The 19,463-nt window shown below is 29.2% G+C and overlaps 1 protein-coding gene across 4 annotated transcripts in view; it reads left to right on the top strand.

Annotated features, from left to right (window-relative positions):
* The window catches only part of LOC107451740 (LIM domain only protein 3), a 97,263-nt gene that overhangs the window by 42,407 nt on the left and 35,393 nt on the right, over positions 1-19,463 (top strand). For 2 of the 4 annotated variants that reach the window (XM_016067934.3, XM_071179016.1), the window contains exon 2: positions 11,890-11,964. In XM_016067934.3, coding sequence (XP_015923420.1) covers positions 11,890-11,964 — 75 coding nt within the window. Of the gene's footprint in view, positions 1-844; positions 1,004-11,889; positions 11,965-19,463 lie in introns of those variants that run through there. The other 2 variants (XM_016067935.3, XM_016067936.4) reach the window with 2 other exon arrangements.

Raw genomic sequence — 19,463 nt, 5'->3', positions numbered from 1 at the left:
TATATATATGGCACGATTTTAGATAGTTAAAGTGAATTAAAACTATTAAATTTTGATTGATAATATTTTAAAAATATTTAATTGAAATTTAAAAAAAAAAGAATTTATTGTTAGTATTTTGTTTCGAGATTTGAGTTGCATTGCTCAATGTTATAACTTTATCTGCTATAAAAATAACAGAAAAAAAATCTGTGACAAAATATTTTTGTCTGTGACTTGTTTCGAAATTTAAGGAAATGTGATTTTCAATTCTTAAGGATTAAAGAAACATAGTTTTGAATTCCTAACTGCGAGAGTTGTTTTCGCTAATCAAGTAAAGTTATTAAAAGCTAATTTAAAAACAAAGAAAAAAAAATAAATCGACATTTTCACATTACACATTTTTATTCATTACTTAAAAATTATAGCATAAAATTATGTAGGAGAATTGGGTTCCCCACGCGAACACATTTCCAAGAATCATAATGATAAACGTAGGGGGGGGAATACTCCCCCCTTCGTATCCTTATTTTTCTTCTAGTAATAATCCCAAATCCGACACCTTCTTCACACGTTTATATTACTTAGTAGTAATTCAGAAAAGCTTCATCAAAACTAAGCAAAGGAAAACGAGTAACCCCACGACGATGACATTAAAACGCGATCCTGAATTTCATAAATAAATAAATAGTCCCTTCTCTAATGACGGTTTTGTGCTAGGCACGCGTCAATAAAACGCGTAGGGCGTCGCGCGTGCTTATTTCTGTTCTCCCTACCCCTCTTCTCCACTCAGAAGAACGGGTGGTTCTGACAGATAAGGGCGACCCCGCTTTTAAAAGAGCACACTGCTAAAAGAGCGAGAGAGAAAACTTGCCGGAGTAATCATATTCATTGGGAAAAGCACTCGCGCGCCATTCTCTGCGGCCTGGGTTGCTGGATGGTGAGATTTATCCTTCTTTGGCGATGACAAAAACTTCTGAAATATAACGGAAAGTGAAATTTTCGATTTCAATAAAAGGTTCGAGTAAGTTTTTAAATTTATTTAGGAACTTTATCTAATGCTTATAAAGGATTTTTTGTCGAATATTTTTTAAAGGCTGTGTTTTGAAGACACTGACATCTTATAAAATATTACTTAGTAACGAATTATATGTTATTTTTCATAATTGTTGTGGTCAGCGTAATCTACAGATTATGTGGTGTCGAAATTGGAATCAAAACTCGATTTCGATTCCAGCAAACAGAAAGTTAAAACCTGTAAATTAAAAGAAAAGGAATTAAATTTTTTTTTTTTTTTTGATTTTATGAAAATTATATATAGAAATATTTAAAAGTGTTCGCCAAAATATTAGTAGAATGAATATTTTTAAAATTAATTCTCACAGACTTGCTTTTGAGTCTGTGCTTAACCGAGCTATTGAAAAAGAACACTAAAGATCATTGAAATGATTGAAAAATCGAGATTATTGAAAGAATTATTTAGAGAATCTAAGAATTGAATACCTGTAAGCGACGTCACGTGTGTGAATTATGACCTTTGTTTATACCACGATTCGGCAGCCAATCAGGTTCAACACATACGCGTAACGTTGCTTGCTGTCATCCAATTAAATGAATTCAAAAATTGGATTCAGCTTGATGATAAGTCAAGCCTAATAGCTGTAACGTTAACACGCCAAGCACAACCACATGATTTCCGCTGTATTCTTCTTCTCGAGTTGATAGTACCCAATATTTATATATTTTTAATTTGAAAATTCGGAGACAAAATCTATTTAGTTTAAGTTACTAGGTTATAGGAAAAAAGTTTGCGAATGAACAAATATATAACTCGTAATAGTTCATAAATATTCAACAAAAAAAAATTTTGTTACAAGATGTGCGCGCGTGTTCTTGTGTAATATAAATGGTTTTTTTCTTACAATAGTTTTGTACAATTTTAACAAAGATTTTGTTCAATGCGGCTCAATTGGGTCTAAACATTTAGCTAATTTTATTTCTATAAAAAGAGCTTATAATTTGTTGCAAGAGGATAAATAATATATATTTAATATGCAAGAAATATACTTTTTAATCTTAAATTCTGAACAAAAATTGTTTCACCCACTTACAAAGAGCTAAGCAATGATATAAGAATTTCATTGCTTCTAAAATGCATGTTTTTCTAAGACGTGATTAACATTTATAATGAAAAACAAACCTGTTTAGTTCATTTTTCGTAAGTACCCTTTTTTACAGATGTAGCTAAAATCAAGGGAAGATCTGAAGAAACAAGCGTGACATAAAGTAATTTTACTCTATAAATTAATTATATTTTGAAATATTCACAATAATTGAATTTTTGCTTAAAAAATATCTGGGTGTAGTGCATTTTTGACATTAAAAAAAAATGGTGATTGTGTGCTGAGTGACTGGATCATTTTAATCGGCATTGTATTTAGGCTCCATGTAGTCAGAAGTGTTCGTTAATTTTGTCCTATACGTCACTTTATAATTTTTTTGAATGGTTCTGGCAATATTGCATAGACAATTACAAAATAAATAACGAAATTCTGATCAATATCTCTTTGATTATTAATTATATTGTATGAAACAAAAACAAATGAATCGTTATATGTGCAATATGCTATAAGATAACTAAACAATTTAAAAAAAAGAAATGAAACTAGAATTTAAAGCGAAGACTTTTATCTTATCTTTACTTTTTTCTTCTCATAAGGAATGATATTTCTTTATTTTTTTATTATATTATCATTAGAGTCAGATATAATATTTACTATACATTATAATATATTTAATATTCTTTTCTAAATTTCTCATAAATGAATCTAAATATTTCGTAAAGAAATCTCTACTTTTAAAATACTCTAAATAGTCTTAATTTCAAACTGAACAAGCTTTAAAACCTTCATTATGTACCTCATTAGAGGAAGTCAGTTATCAGTAATTGTTGCCATTCAATACTAAAGAAATAAAAGATCTAAAATAACCTCGCTTGATTTAAACTTGCTTAAAGTCTATGCAGATTTTTAAATCAGGTTCGAGAGTATTAAATGAGTTCGCATAATCTACTTGACATAAAGCTTTAAATAAGTAGTTTTCGTTGCATAATAACTAAACATACGTTTAAAATCTTAAATCTTTAATGTACTTTTCATTTAAATTCCTGGAAGACTTCACCATAAAATGAAATATTTATTCATTCCTTTTAGTGTGTGATCATAATTTTCATAATCACCCGTTTGGGAACGAATAATAAACGCTTCACCATCTTCTGTCTATTCCCAAAAGCATCTCTTCTAGCTCGGGGGTTTTTCATCAATGAAAAAGCGTTTCGTGTAGGTCATTACATTATCTGGTTACATTGTATGAATCCAGTAGACTTAAGTGAATATGTTTTCATGTATATCTGTTATCGTGAATGACCGAAATCAAGAGAATGTCGACTTTCACCGGTGAATGTCAACAATCTCATAGTCGCTTTGGTGAATGTCCGAAATGTTTTTTACATCGGATTTTATATTAATTTATTCGTTGATATTGTTATATTTATTCGATATTTTAATATCTGTTGAGGATAGATTAGGAGAAACATCAGTGTTCGGGGTACCAGTTAAATGCATACTGGGCAGTGGTACCTGACCTTAAAAAACATTGATGTAGGGCATACCGGGGAAATGTATAATGGGCAGTGGTTGTGAACCTTAAAAAAAACTTTGATGTAGGGTATACTGGGCAGTGGCACTTAACTAGACCTAGTATATATTTCGGGCATTTACCAAAGCGACTATGTGATTGTCAACATTCACCGGTCTAAGTCAACATTCACCAATTTCGGTCATTCACAGTAACCATTTGAATATATAAAAAATGTTGTTTCCTTGCTGCCCGTGAATTTCTGGGATGATATCAATAGGGATTTACAAGCTTTAAATAAAGAACCTTGATTGTAAAAAAAATTTTTTTTTTTGTAAAAGTAAAAATTTTATTTTATTAGTGAATGTAAAAATTTAAGTTCACTAGTAAAAAATGAAATCAACTAGAACGTATCATAATTTAATTTTATATTTAAATTTAAAATTTATTAAACTAAAATACAAAAAAAAAGATTCAATTGTTTTAATGTAAAAGTTATAATTTTAATGACATATTTAAAGGGATAAGTATTTTAAATAAATTTGTATGATTTATTTGCAATTGTAAAAATTATAAATTATTAGCAATATTAAAAAAACCTTCCCTTTAAAATCCATGCAAAAATTAATAATGAAAAATAATACTTTTCATGTGATGTTTTTGGATGAAAAATGATTTAAAAATTAATTTTGCTATGAAATATTTCATCATTAAGTTGTGATATTATTATAATAGAAATGGAAGTATTGTGTTAAATTATTATTTAGCACTAGTCCACGTATAAACAGATTAATAATTTTTTAACAATAAGCAGTTTAATAAAAGTTTTTATTTTGTAAGCAACAGTTTTAATCTCTTAATGCTATGTCCTTGTTTGTTTTATATTGTGATCGTAAAATTTTCCGTATTAAAACTTTAGTCCTTTATTGGTATGCCTTTGTTTAACTATGATCATAAAACTTATTTTAATCTCCGATCGCTATAGTTTTATTTGTTTTATGTTAAGATCATGAAATTTACCTAATTATTTCATCTTTTAGTCTTTGATTACGATATCTTTCTTTATGTTAGATTATGATCATAAAGTTTACCTTATACTGACAACATTAGTCTCTCATTGATATATCCTTGTGTGCCTTATGCTATGATCATAAAATTTATTCATTTTATGCACACTTTATTTTTATATTATATAACAGGTTTTAGAAAATGTCATTTTTATTTTTTATTTTTTAAAAAGTATTATAAAAAGGAGTTAAAGTTTATAACAATAAATTTTATACATTTTACAAAAATTGACTGTATTATGAATAATTTTAACTTTTTAAATGAATTTAAAAAGTATAAACACATTTGTTTTTCATTTTTCAACGAACTCTTCTATTTTTTAATGTTTGAAATTTAAATGGGAAAGCTATTTTTAAGTACTAATTCAGTTTCTATTTCTGAATTCCCAATTTAAAATTATATAATAAGCTTTATAAAAACTGAATACATTCAAAATGAAATTCAATATTTTAAAAAGAATAGTTGTATAAATATTATATTTTTATTTTTTTACGCAAACTACAATATAATAGTAATTTTGAAAGTTTTTTTTTTTTATTTTTTTTTTAAAAAAATTACTTTTTTAGCAAAATCTTTAGTATTTTTATTTTTAATCTTCAAACAACAAAACGATTTAAAATCAATAGTTAAAAGCTCTTTAAAATTCCACAATTTATTTCGTTAATTAACCATGATATAATTTAAGATTTGCATAAAAACAGATCAACTAGGAAGTATTATTAGTCAACTAAATACTAAGATTAGGCATTTAAAAAGGATTAAAGATTTAGTTTGATAAATTAAAGATTATCTTAAGGAATCGATTTATTTATGAGGGTATTAAGTTAATCAACAATTTCTTTTTAAACAGCGAAATAAATTTAGGATTAATTCGGCATTTTTCAAAGTAGCTCTATAGGTAGTTGTTCAAACAGTGTGACGGACATACAAACATTGTTATTCAGATAATGTCTAAATGTTTTCTTTGATTTTTATCTCGTGGGATATTTATTTGGTACGTTTGTAATCGCTTAATCAGATCTTCACCTTCACGGACAACTCGTTTTACTACTTTTCTTTTAATTTCTGAGTAGCTTATATATATATATATATATATATATTTAACAGCTGCATATATACACAAGCTGAGTAAAAGTTACCATAAAATAAGTTAAAAGGACGAGGGAGACATGGAAAATAATCATAAATGTTTTAACGAAAGGAAGAAAAATTATTAATAAGTAAAATATTTTTAAAATATTTAAAATTTAAAAAATATTTTGCTTCTTAATAATTTTTCTTTTCATTAAAAGATTTATATATATTTTTTTCTGTGTCTTGTCCATATTTTAAACTTATTTTATAGGCTCTGTGTGCTTGCAGTTTAAGGGAAGTAAAGAAAGTTTATTATTATTTTTCTTAATTTTGTGTGTTTTAATGTATCTTTTATCGTCAAAATGAAACTACGTTAAAAGCTGTTAAGTTGATCACCTCTGAATGNATATATATTTTTTTCTGTGTCTTATCCATATTTTAAACTTATTTTATGGGTTCTGTGTGCTTGCAGTTTAAGGGAAGTAAAGAAAGTTTATTATTATTTTTCTTAATTTTGTGTGTTTTAATGTATCTTTTATCGTCAAAATGAAACTACGTTAAAAGCTGTTAAGTTGACCACCTCTGAATGTTTCTCACTTCTTTAAGTTTACCCTCTTAATAAGTTGACCACTTGTCTAAATAGACTATTAAAATGCTGACGCAGTGGTCGAGTATTTTATTCAGCTGTATATAGAAAATAAAACTAAAACTATTATTCCATTTTAAATAATTGTTTGCGAATCATTTTGGGTACCCTTATTGAATTTCGACAAAATAAAAAATTAATAGATTTGCCACACTTATATTTATTAAACACACTGTAGTTAAACTTATCAAATCAATAGTTTAACCTACTGATATCAAAGCTTTAGATGAAGGCAAAAAAATATGATTTTTAATTTTAAAAAAAATATGTAGCTTAGACGAAAGTTAACTTATACAGGCGATAAAATATTTAGAAAAAAATTCAACTCTTTCATCTTCTGTAAATATTTTAGCTAACTTTAATTATTATCTAAAATGAAGATAAATTTTAGTTTCATAATTTTTTTTTTTTTTGCATGCTGGGTATTTTTATTGTACAAGAAACAAAATCCACCTGACTGAAATTAAAAGATGTTTATATGCCATTAAAACTGCTCTAAAAATTATTTGAAGCGAATTTTTTATCTTTCTTATAATGTTTTATTGCTATTAAAGAAATCCACCAACGAGGGTAAATATAATATTTCAACATCGAAAATCGCTTTGTAAAATCGTACAAAATATATAAAAGTATTAATTTTTTAGTGGTAAAATTTTACCCCTTGTTGCTCATAAATTGGACCCTGGGTCTCAAAATTTATTGAAACATTCGAATTTTATACTCTATAAGTACGATAATAACATTTCTTTTAAGTTTTAATTGAAACAACATTTCAAAAATCATTTCAGTAGAAAAGTTTAAAAAGTTTCTCTTCCTCGCCAAAGAAAGCGATAGAGCGCCAAAAAAGAAACACCCTCCATAGTTCTCCATCATCGCGGAAAGTAGTGTAGAAGGGATCAATGGATAGCGGATGGAATATGTGCTCAATCACTCTCCCACAGATTTGTTACGTATCCCGGCATTGCGCCATCGGGCTGCGACCCGGGCACTGACGTGTAGGAAGGGGGGGGGGTAGGACATTATTACCTGAATACCCTCTTTCCAGCCCACATAGGTTGGGAGACGTGTATAATATGAAGCGTTTGACGCGAGGGGTTATATTGGCATGCCTATGGTTCGGGCATTTCCTGTTTAAGATAGCTTTAGCTTATTACTACCCCAGCTTATACCCCGTGTCAGGAGCAGAAGAGAATGTGGGGGTGGAGGAAAAGAGAACATGATGTCTATCCGATATTGAAGTGAGGGCCGTAATTAAATAACCCCTACAGCATATAAATGGAGATTTAGAACTGCTTTTTTTACGTTGCCAAGATATTGGGTTAAAGGATATATATTACATATTTTGATGTTATAAAATTGAGTTTTTTCCCCCCTCTCTTTCAGAAATATAATTTGTTTATCATTTATTCATTAATCAAACAGGTTTTGAAGCTTGTATTGTTGGAAAATAATATTTATTTTAAGAGAAATATGATGTTCGGAAAATATAATAAATCTTTTATAAAAGGTGTTCCGTGAAACAAGAAAAAAAAAAAAAAAAAAGAGAAGAGAAAAGAAAAGCGGGCATCGGAAAAAAAAACGTACCTGAAGGAAAAGCCCGGAAAAAACGTACCTTAACTTATTGTATAAATTTAACTACCAACTGGATTGGAGCCGTTGAACCCGAATTTAATATAATTAAATAATTACTGAATCATAATTCGATAATTTAAAAAAAATTAAATTAAGATACAAAATTTAATTTGACGTAGACTTTGTAGATCTTTTAATACTTTATATATTTTAAATTGTAAATACAATTATAAAATGTAAAATAATATTGTTAAAAACAGTTTATCAAATAATAATATTTCCCAGGGGTAAATCTTTTAATGAATACCACATAAATTATAAAAAATAATACCACAAATTATAAAGTATTTCAATTTGATTCAATTTTTTAAATGTAATTATTTGAAAAAGTATTATATGTATATTATTATTGTGCCACAATACAATGAGTGTAATTATTTAAATTTAGAATAATTTTAGAACTGCTTTAGAGTCCTAATCGTTTTGTTAAATTGAATTAAGTGAGGAAGGTATTGTTCTGTAAACTTTAAATTAATCCTGATACATTAATTATTTTTTAAGAAATATCTAATTACGTTCAAGTAAATATTTAATTACATTAAATTCAGGTGCAACGCCCCGAATTTAGTCGATTGTTACATATGCACAATAACAAATGAGATTTGTTTCTGTTTCTTTTTTTCCCCATCCACCTTTTGTTTCAATGCGGAATACATGGTATTTCGCTATTACCGACCTGAATATATAATTTTAGATTACTCATCAAAAATAATTTTTTGATTCCTCGTCAAAAATAATTTTTGAATTCTTAATCGAAAATTGTTTTTAAGTTCCTCGTCGTAAATATTTTTTAAATTGTTCGTCAAAAATTTTTTTTTGATTCCTCGTCAAAAATAATTTTTAGATTACTCATCAAAAGTAATTTTTAATCGAAAATTGTTTTTAAGTTCCTCGTCATAAATATTTTTTAATTTGTTCGTCGAAAATAGTTTTTTGATTCCTCGTCAAACATAATTTTTTGATTCCTCGTCAAAAATAATTTTTTTAATTTTTAATCGAAAATTGTTTTTAAGTTCCTCGTCATAAATATTTTTTTAATTTGTTCGTCGAAAATAATTTTCTGATTCCTCGTCAAACATAATTTTTTGATTCCTCGTCAAAAATAATTTTTTAATTTTTAATCGAAAATTGTTTTTTAGTTCCTCGTCATAAATATTTTTTAATTTGTTCGTAGAAAAAATTTTTTAGATTCCTCGTCAAAAATAGTTTTTTCAAAATAGTCATCAATAATAATTTTTAGATTCTTCGCTACCAATGAAAATGGAAACAAGAACACTTTATAAATCTAATGAATCCATACTGAAGCGAAAAACATCAACGATTGTCGGAGATAGAAATTTAAAAACGAGTCATAGAAATGCCACCAAGTTTCATCTGGCAATTAAAATAGTTTTGATGCCCCACTTAAGTCAATAGTAATTTAACAGATAGCGTGTTTGTTTTCCATCGTTTGAATATTAATTTTTGTGACTGATTTTACAAATCTATCTCACTATATGACAAACTTGACCTTAAACGATATGATGCATAAACCTATAAGCGTATGAATGATTTTAGTACTATACTTTTTTTAAAAGGAAAAAAATTATAACACTAATAAATTAAATGTATTTATTTTGAAAATAACGAAGAAAAAAATTCTCAGCCGAGAACTACTACTAGATAATTCGGGAATTCTAACGACTTTACAAATAACAGGCGAGAAACTTATTAAAAATTGTAAATTTTCATCAAAATCCAAATTACAAATAAAAAGTTGCTAATAAAAGCAATGAAAGTAACTTTTACTACATTTTTTATCTACTAAGCCAATGAAGCAACTATGAAACAAAATTATTCCCCAAGGGAAGGGAATAAATTTTACTACATCACATTGAGTTACATTTTGTCGCAGCTAAATGGTAGCCTCTTCCAAAAATCTCGTTTTGTTCGAAATCTTTTCGAAACTCATTTTACAGTCGACCCCCCGAAAAGTTTTACATAATGGCCCCCTTTTGGACCTGAAATCGTCATTATTTTACCATCTCGCCCCAATCGGGAAAAAAAGGAGCAGAATCCATTTTAACAACGAAACGCAGTCAAATAACTCTTCGTCCCTTTCTTTATCCCGAATAAATCGCCGGGATTTATCCGGTTTTCTTCCCCTTTACTTCGTCTTTCTCTCTTTCCTGTTTTTTTTTTCCTGTTATTATTTTGATTCTGAGGTGCGCTCCCGAGAAGTATTGGCAGTATTACTGTACATTCTTTCTAGTACCCCCAAAAAGAAGAGCGGGCCAAGGAATATCTGTATCGTCTTTTTTTCCTTCTTTTTTGTGCTTAAAATAGGGAAAAATGTTGATGTTAGGGATGTTTGTTGTTGTGCAACGGAATAACTGTACATTTTTTTTTTGTATGTGTTATTATTTTTGGATGGTTCTGAATTTCGAATGTTTTTGCTTTAGGAAAAAAAGAATCTGATGTGTTCGCGAGCATTTTAAGAAAAGTTTCAAAATATGTTTTTAAACAAATACCCCATGCATGTTTAAAAACAAATGCTTTTTTAAACAATTTATTTAAATCTATTTAAATGGATTTTTCTTTAAAAAAAGGCATAGCACTTTTTAAAATACAAATTTATATTTTCAGTTATTTTTAACAGAATAACTCTCAAATACTGTTTCACAAAAAAAGTTCAAATATTTTGAAATCCCATAAATTCTATAATCAGCAATAGTGGTCAATCCTTTACGATCTCAGAGTTGCACTAGGAAAAAAAGTATGATCAAAACTATCAAAATGTGGTAAAATTTGTCGTGTTTCTTGCTGTGTGGGAACACCAAAAAGTTCAATAATATTTACCGAAGTGCATTTGGTAACGATTTTGGTAAAAATTAACAATGAAACATGGTTTTATAATGTGTTATGAAATTCGGTAAATGTGGTAAAATTTGATAAGCTAGTCGTAAAACCATTTATTTGATTAATTGGATTTTTTAGTTTTGTATTTTTTACTAAATATGTGAGGTAATATGAACTATAATTTTGAAAACCAGAATTTCGGGCGAACCGTTACCAAATGAATGGAATAAATACCAACAAAATTGTTTTGATACCGTATACCAGAAAGAATTGTTTGAATACTATTTATTAAGCAGAATTATGCTTCTTTCCCTCACCAGAAATGCCATTAACATTTAAGGTAGTTTTACCATATTTTTTTTCTTCATTTACTAGCGTAGTTTTGTAATTTGTAGTTCTGTAGTTTTGAAAGCAACTCAAAATACCAGAAAACTCGTGAATCAAGCTTTGAAAAAAAAAAAAAAAAACTCGCCTTCGTGAATTTTTTTTTTTATTGAAACTATCTCCGATGGTGCTATGTAGAAAGAAAAACCACGATAAAGTAACGCGTTTAAACCTTTAACAAGGAGACGCTTACCAATAATCCTCCGTTACAAAACTATAATTCTTAATGGGAAATTCATTTTTTTATTTTTTGCAATTTTTTTGTCTATTTTTCTCAATTTTTATACCTTATAAAAACAGAAAAAAACCAACCAGGATTCTTAAAATTATTAAATTAATTGGTGTACTAAAAACCATGGTTATTGAACAACTTGCAAATGTAATTAGAAACCTGACTAAATCTTTGTTAGAGGCCATTCTTAAAGAAAATCTATTAACTGAAAAGACAATATGCAAAATACATTTCTGCATTAAATTAAATGTACATTCTATTTATTTATGTCAAATAGCAATTTTTTATTAATAATTTACTGCGTAAAAAATTTTAGTGCCTTTTTCCTTCCCTTCATTGCAACAATGCTTCAGTGTATGCTAATTTATGGTTTATAAAATGTTTTTCTTTCATTTCTTAGGATGTATCTCGTATGAGTTTCCAATCTCCCATTGTTAAAGAGATGTCTACTGTGTCGCATATCCCGACCTTAGACGTAAGTACTTTTAATGTTTTATTAATTTTTTAACTTTAGGTACTTTTTTTTATAATTTTTTTTTTAAAAGTTGAAATTATTTTTTACATGGAGCATGCCTGTGCATCGTTAGATAAGCGAATTTTATAACTGAGTGCAAAAATATTTTGATTCGATTCAATAGCTCCCAAAATATGCAAACTTTCGACAGCTCGCTTGCCTTAACTATTAATACCTTGACATATCTTTTGGCCATACTATGCTTTCTAGATTGCGGCTAATCCTCATATTTTGATGATCAAGATTACAAATCCGTCTAAAAATTAGCAAGTTGATACCGAAAAAGTTCGTTTTAGTGTTTAATTCCGTCACTTAATGAGTAGTGAGTGCTAAGCAATTAGCTTATTCGAGGTCTCCCTTTTAAGAGGAGTTGGCAAGACATGCATTACTGATGCTAAAACTGACCTTTTCTCTATGTACCTTTTCTGAGAAACTACTTATGATATCGCTTTGAAATGTTTTGGGGATATTTGAGATTGTATCAGTTGTATGTTGTGATAATGTTTTAGGGTTAAGAGAAATACTTTATGAGTTATGAAAGATTTTTGACGAAATTTTTTTAAAACTTGAAAGTTTTCAGTTCATATTTTTTTTTAAAAACAATTTCTGTCAAATATATGTATAAACTGTTATCACAGTGTAAACATGTACACCGAAGAGCCATTACATTATGACCATCCTCCATGTATAACAATGGGCTCGCCCAGGTTTTCATGGTTTCTCGCCCAGGAACAATATTTTCACGGGTCACATTAGGACCCATAATCCTCATAGAACAATCTCTGACGTCTGTAAGCTACTTGAACATAGTTGCAGACCAGGTTCACCCATTCAGGGCAACAGTTTTTCCTGCGGGGGATGGTGTTTACCAACAGGATAATGCACCATGTCATAAGGGTCGAATCGTCATGGATTGGTTCGAGGAACATTCCAGTGACTTTCAAGTCATGTCTTGGCCCCCAAATTCACCTGACCTTAATCCAATAGAGCATTTGTGGTCCTACTTGGAAAACCAAATTCGTGCTGCCACGCTACCCCCTCGCAATGTGAGGGAATTGCAGGACCAGTTGGTGAGCGCTTGGTACCAGATACCTCAGACTACCTATCAGCACCTTGTGGAATCAATGCCACGGCGGGTGCTAGCAGTTTTGAGGGCTAAAGGTGGTCCTACATGTTATTAACAGGGTGGTCATAATTTAATGGCTCTTCGGTGTATATCTTTGAATAGATTCGCGTACCCACTGGTATAATTAAATCTATAGATTACTTTTTGGATAATTTAAACACAATGCAATTGTTTAAAACTTGTTACTAACATCAATACAACCTATAAGAAAACTTCTGATACAAGAAGATTCGATTGAAATTTAAATTAAATTTAAATAAAGTGTCATTAGATCTCCCAAAATGACTGATGGATGTGGCATTTGAGTTGTAAAACTTTGCTAGAATGACAGCATTTGAAACATTGTAGCAACTGATTGGCGATCAGGCAACTAATTGATATTTCTAAATTTCTTTAATATCTTCTTCATATGCGAAACAAATTAAATATTATGTTATTTGATTTTGCAGTGTGAAACTCAATAATTTGTGAAACAGAATAAACAGATTATATTTCTTAAATTAGAAAATGTTCTCGAAAATAATGGGTCGATCACAGCATATAAGTTAATAGACAAAATATATGAAAGAATTATGGCAGCTACTCAGAATTTTTTAATGAACAATTTAACGCTCTGTATTATTAAAATAGATAAATCAAGATTTTAAATTCTATACAATTTTATAATGCAAAATGTACAGTTACCACCATCCATAGACTGACAAAATATAATAAATGGCAATTAAAATCCTTTGCATTTTAATATTCTTTTCTTAAAAAAAATAAATATAGAATTATACTGAATATTTCTAAAAATTCTGAAAACTACTTCATTTCAATGCTTGTTTTTTTAAATTCTTTATTTTAGAAAAAAAATCTCATATTATACTTTGAGAAATGTTTCAAAATACATTATTTGCACATTATATAATATTAGTGCAATAAAAGACATTATTAGTACATAAGACATATTTACATTATTAGAGACTAGTTTTGCCCTATATTACGCAATACTATCAGTGTTTTGTTAAAACAGAAATTTCGAAGCTAGGTTGACATTTTCGTGGAATTGCCCATGTAAGTCTTAAAATATTACCATAATCTTTAGAATGTTCTTGAGAGATTTCTCAAAATATCGCGTAGATGCCAAACTTGGCGGCTATCGTGTCGCCAACTCCAATGATAGACTTCTTCATGTAACTACAGAGCTTAAAGATCGCCCTACGTTATGAGGCAATTCATTCTGGACAAGAAAGATCGGCTTCTCTATATGGACGGGTCGCTAGAGTCTAAATCTTTCCCGTTTTCCCTTAATCCCGAGCCAGCTAAGAGCTTTTCCCTTAATGCTTTTCCTGCCACTAGCGACAGTTACGCGCACTTTCCTGAGATGCTATTTCCTAAATGTAATTGCTATGATAAATCTTGGGGATAGCTGTTTAAACATTGGGGGGACGTATTCTCCTTTAGTCCTCCCCCCTTACTGGGTCTTAAGTCCTTCAAGGATTTTCTTCCCACGTACTCCTTGTCTTAAGGATTGTTTATGAATGCTAGTTATTTAATGGCATTTTTTAACCCTTTATGCGCCAAAGTGAGGCAATATCAATAAAACCTCATTTGGATTTGGAAATTTTGGACTAACTTTAAGCACTGAAATGAAATTTGAAGCCACATAATGGACTTTTTTTTCCATATATATTTGAAAACAGCATTTTGGCTAAAAAGAAAGCGGCTTTATGGTTTGTTTACTTGATTCAACTTTTTGCGAGCAATTTTAAAAATTCCTCGGCATTCGTTATTGTATCTTAAAGTAATTTCAGAGAAGTGGAAAAATACGGCGATCTAACTTAACTTTTAAAATATATGAAAAAGATTACATTTCATGCAATGATGTGATTGCTCTGTTTACAGATATTTCTCCCACAGCAACAATTTTAGTTTGGTGTATTTCTGAATGGCATTTAAAAATTGGAATACAATATTGGAAATATAGTCGACCATTGGGTAATTAGAATCAGACTTCTATTAACAGTGTTTTTCTAGGCTTTTTCACCGAGGATAATAAATAAAAACGCAGCAGCTTATGTGCCTTACACTTGAGACAATAATTTTGTAATATTACTTTACTATTTTGCCTTAAAAAATTTTTAGATCTTATAACGGACAAAGAACTTAAATATTTTAAAATAAGCTTCTTTTTTTAAATCCAATACGACGAGAATTTTTCTTCTAAAACGAAAATTATCGAAATCAACGAATAATGGGATGCCTGCAAGTGACGTAGTGTGGTTATCTCGATCCTAATTGGTTGTTTAAATGTGGCATTTGTTTACGTTAGCATCTGTTCTTTTCGTTCTATTTCGAGTAAGCCAAGCCCGTCAACTATCAATTCTCTTAAGTGACGCATTCTAAATTCTTTCACAACGATTTCAATTTTCTCACTATATATTGACACAGAGACTTAACTCAAAGACAGGTATGAAGCCCTGGAGAGCATAAGCAAACTAATTATATATTGAAGTTGACAGGAACAAAAAACAAAAATATATCAAGGTTGCAAAAAAAATACATAGACAAATAATAAATCTAAATGAAGTAAAAGAAGTCGAGTAGAAAGAATTATATTTCAACTAATTCGATGTGTGATACGGCTCCATATTTAATTAACTTATCGTTAATTAACATTCTTACTTATGTTGTGAAACTTTGCTCAACTTTAACACGCTATTTTGCATCTAAACAATCAGCGGGCGCTGACGTCATTGGTCACATGTACGGTTATCCAAAATCTACTTCTTCTTGAAGTGCAAGTACTTATTCTCAATTTGAGTAAATTTTTGTGAGTCCAGACAATGAAGAGTAGTAATAATTTTTCAAAAAGTAAATAAAAAAAAAGTTCAAGAGCACGCTTCCTTTTTTCAAAACTGTGGCTTTTCTTTATAGTGACGCTTTGTGCCATTTTCTCAATCAGCATAGAGGGCGCTAGCTGAAGTCACGAATAACTGTCTCAGATTCACGACGGTTATGAAAATTGCATATTATTTACAAGAAAACTACAATGGCCTTCAAAAATCAGTTAAATAGCCTTCAAAAAGCAGTCTAAGTTCAGAAATAAGAGCAAAAGTGCAAAAGACTGCTGTTGACTCTCTTGACTGATGTAATTTTTGATTATTTTAGGCGAATTACCGGACCATTTGTTATCAAGTAAACTTCGCCTGACATAAAACACTTCTGCAATTGTCTGTAGAAATATCAGGAACAACTTATAAAGCTTTCCAATCGGAATTCTATAATGTTACGATGGTGTTTTTAATGTCTTCAACATTATTACACCTTCTACCTTATGTAATTTTTTTTTTGAAGTTTCAAAAAAAAAGTTTGCAAAGTTTCTTTATTAAAGTATGGTGAATAATTCTCCTAATCATTTGAAATAGCATGATGAAAGATTTATTTCCATAATAATCGAAACAATATGGTGAAAGATTCATCTCCATATTCTTTGAACTAGTATGGTGAATGATTCCTCTTAATAATAAGCGAAACAGTATGGTGAATGATCCATAGATTCATCTCTGGGAGATTTGAAATCGAAAAAAAAAAAAATCTGAAAGAACAAGATCTATAGAAGTCACCAAAGCCAGAATATATATGCATTCTGAACAAGGACAATGAAAGTTGTTTCTGAAGCCTTTAGACAGTAAGAGAGGTAAAGATTATTTAAAAACAAATAAAATGTAGATCTTGTTCACATAATATTTCGATGAGTTATTAAATAGTTTAATGAGTTAATAACGGCATCTAGTATTTTCGATTTGTGTTATTTGCTTTAGAGATTCAACGAAAAAGCAAAAATTAAATAACACTCTGAACAAATCTACAATGTCAAATACATCGGAAAGCTTTTGTAATCACATTTATATTTAGCGTCATGATTGATAAAACTGTTATTTAACTAGACAGTTATTTTATAACATTCTAATTAAATATCATTCTTAATAAATTTTCAATGATAAAGGCTTGGGATATGTCGTCGATACAATAAATCTTAGTGTTATGATTTATGAAACTGATATTTAGCTAGAGTGTATTTGATTAATAACATTCAAATTTTATTTTTAAGAATGTGCAGCTTTTTTTGATATTTAAACCACTTTTTGGGCATTATATTTTACGTCAGATTCTTTTAAAAAAGTTATGTGCATAAATTTTTACTAAATAGAAAGAAAAAAACAATCAATTTAGGTGCATATACATGTGCTGACATTTTAATTATTTCTCTTTAACTACAAAGTATGTCTCAATCATAAATACCCGCCCTAATCGATCATCGTCTTTTATTGAATACGCAATCAGGATTGCTTTTTCATTACTCTTTTTATTATTTCTATGCGGCTAATTATAAGAGTTAAGGTATATATATGTTTGTTGAGTGTGTACCTCCCACACTCAAGGGCGGAGTATTTGGGCGGTTAACTTAAAACGAATTTTTTTTGTTCTCTTCCTCATCCCATTCATTTCATTCTCTTTTTAGTTAATTAAACAATGGGTGGGGCATCCGACTATTTCGTCTCTAAGCAGCATTATTATGGGTGTTTTCGTTAAACCTTAATGGTTGAAGAATATATATATATATATATATANTATATATTTATATATAAATAAGTTCAAAATGCAGAAAAGAAGGAAAAAATACAGAACAATGAAAAAAGGGAAAAAGAAAAATAATAACAATAATAATTAAAAAAAAGTCCGAAATAAGGAGAAAAATTAATAAAAATTCGGAAAATAAAAGATATAATCTTTTCACCAGCTCACACGATTATATCCGTAAAAAGGAGTGCTTTCTAATATTGTATTAATATAGCCAAAGCAAAATATACAATAGTGTGAGGAGCACTCAAATTTTTACAACAATTTACAGCAAATAAAATCGAACACATTAAGTAAAAATATAACGTAAGAAACGAAAATAAAATATAAAGAAAAAAAGCAGAATAAAACAGAAAACGAAATCTATAAAGCGAGCAGCGAATTCAAATGAACTTACACGAACGGGAAAGTTTTCAAGAATGATTTAAAATATTTTCGTAACAGGATTGCCAGATTACAAAATATAAAAACAGGAGCCCAAATTGAGTTAAAGGCGTAAATAGAGGGATTTCGTTTTATAGTGCGTTCTTACTGAAGTACTGAAGTGCGTTTAATTTGTTAGTTACCAAGGATGGGCAGGAAAATGGATGTGCGCAAGGAATATTATACTGGTTAATTTAAAGAAGTTGACAATTAATAATTTTAGGAAATTAATAATTTTAGAAAATAAACTTTTTTAAATATGTATATATATACTGCACTCCTTATAAAAATTAAAACAGATTGAGAAAATATCTTCTTCAGCCTATCTGCGTTTGGATTTTATACCAGCAGTTAGTTCACGTTTAATTTTCAAAGGAATAAATAAATAAAAGGATGCAATCTCTACAAATATAAACACATAATATAATTTTAAAGGTGCTATATTAATTCATAAATGGACTTCATTTCTCCACCCATGCATCGACTATGTTTGGTATACACCGTTACTTGAACTGCCAAGACAAACTTGCTGAGGTGAAGTTTTGCCCATGTCTGTCCCATTTTTATTCTTTTTTGATGATGTGAATATTCATGACGATGTGAATCCATGAAGGATTTTTTATTCCATGAAGAAGTTGTTATTCTTTCATGTGATGTGGAGTGTTGATAAGAGTTGAAACATGACCTCTGTCTAAGTTTTCGTTGTTAATTTCATGTTACCAATTTCGTAAAATGAGGCTATAAAGCTGTTTTTCAAAAACTTCGTCATGGTATGAAATTATGTTTTATTGCGAATAATATGCTTATTTTTATTACTGATGTGAGTTTAATAACAGTTGCTCATGATCATTGGGTCAAGTTTAGCCTATATTTAGCCAACGCTCTCTATGTCTATTCTGAATATGGCACAAAACGTCAAAATGGAGAAAAGCCACACTTTTGAGAAAATAAAAGGCGTTTGTGGTCTAATTTTTTGAACATTTAGAAACTTTCTCCAATGCTGCATTATCTGTGCTCATTAAAATTTGCAAAAAATGGGAATAAGGCATTGATTTCGATCATTTTCATCCCGGTGGAAAAATGTCGCCAAATTGATGATTTAAAAAAAGTTTAATAGCATTTAAAATAATGTAGTTATTTGTTCGTTCTAATGCACAGATAATTCTTTACAGTAAGATGGCATATAAAGTTCAAAATTATGGCTTTGCTTCAAATCTAAGGCACTGAGGCTATGGCATTTTTATTTTCCTTGGCGAAAGAGCTTCAAAGATTTTTGTTAGATTCT

Source organism: Parasteatoda tepidariorum, chromosome 3 (genome assembly GCF_043381705.1).
Source record: "Parasteatoda tepidariorum isolate YZ-2023 chromosome 3, CAS_Ptep_4.0, whole genome shotgun sequence".
In the NCBI taxonomy this organism is placed as follows: domain Eukaryota; kingdom Metazoa; phylum Arthropoda; class Arachnida; order Araneae; family Theridiidae; genus Parasteatoda; species Parasteatoda tepidariorum.
Note: the sequence above shows the minus strand (reverse complement) of the source record. Positions and strands in the feature narration are given on the sequence as shown.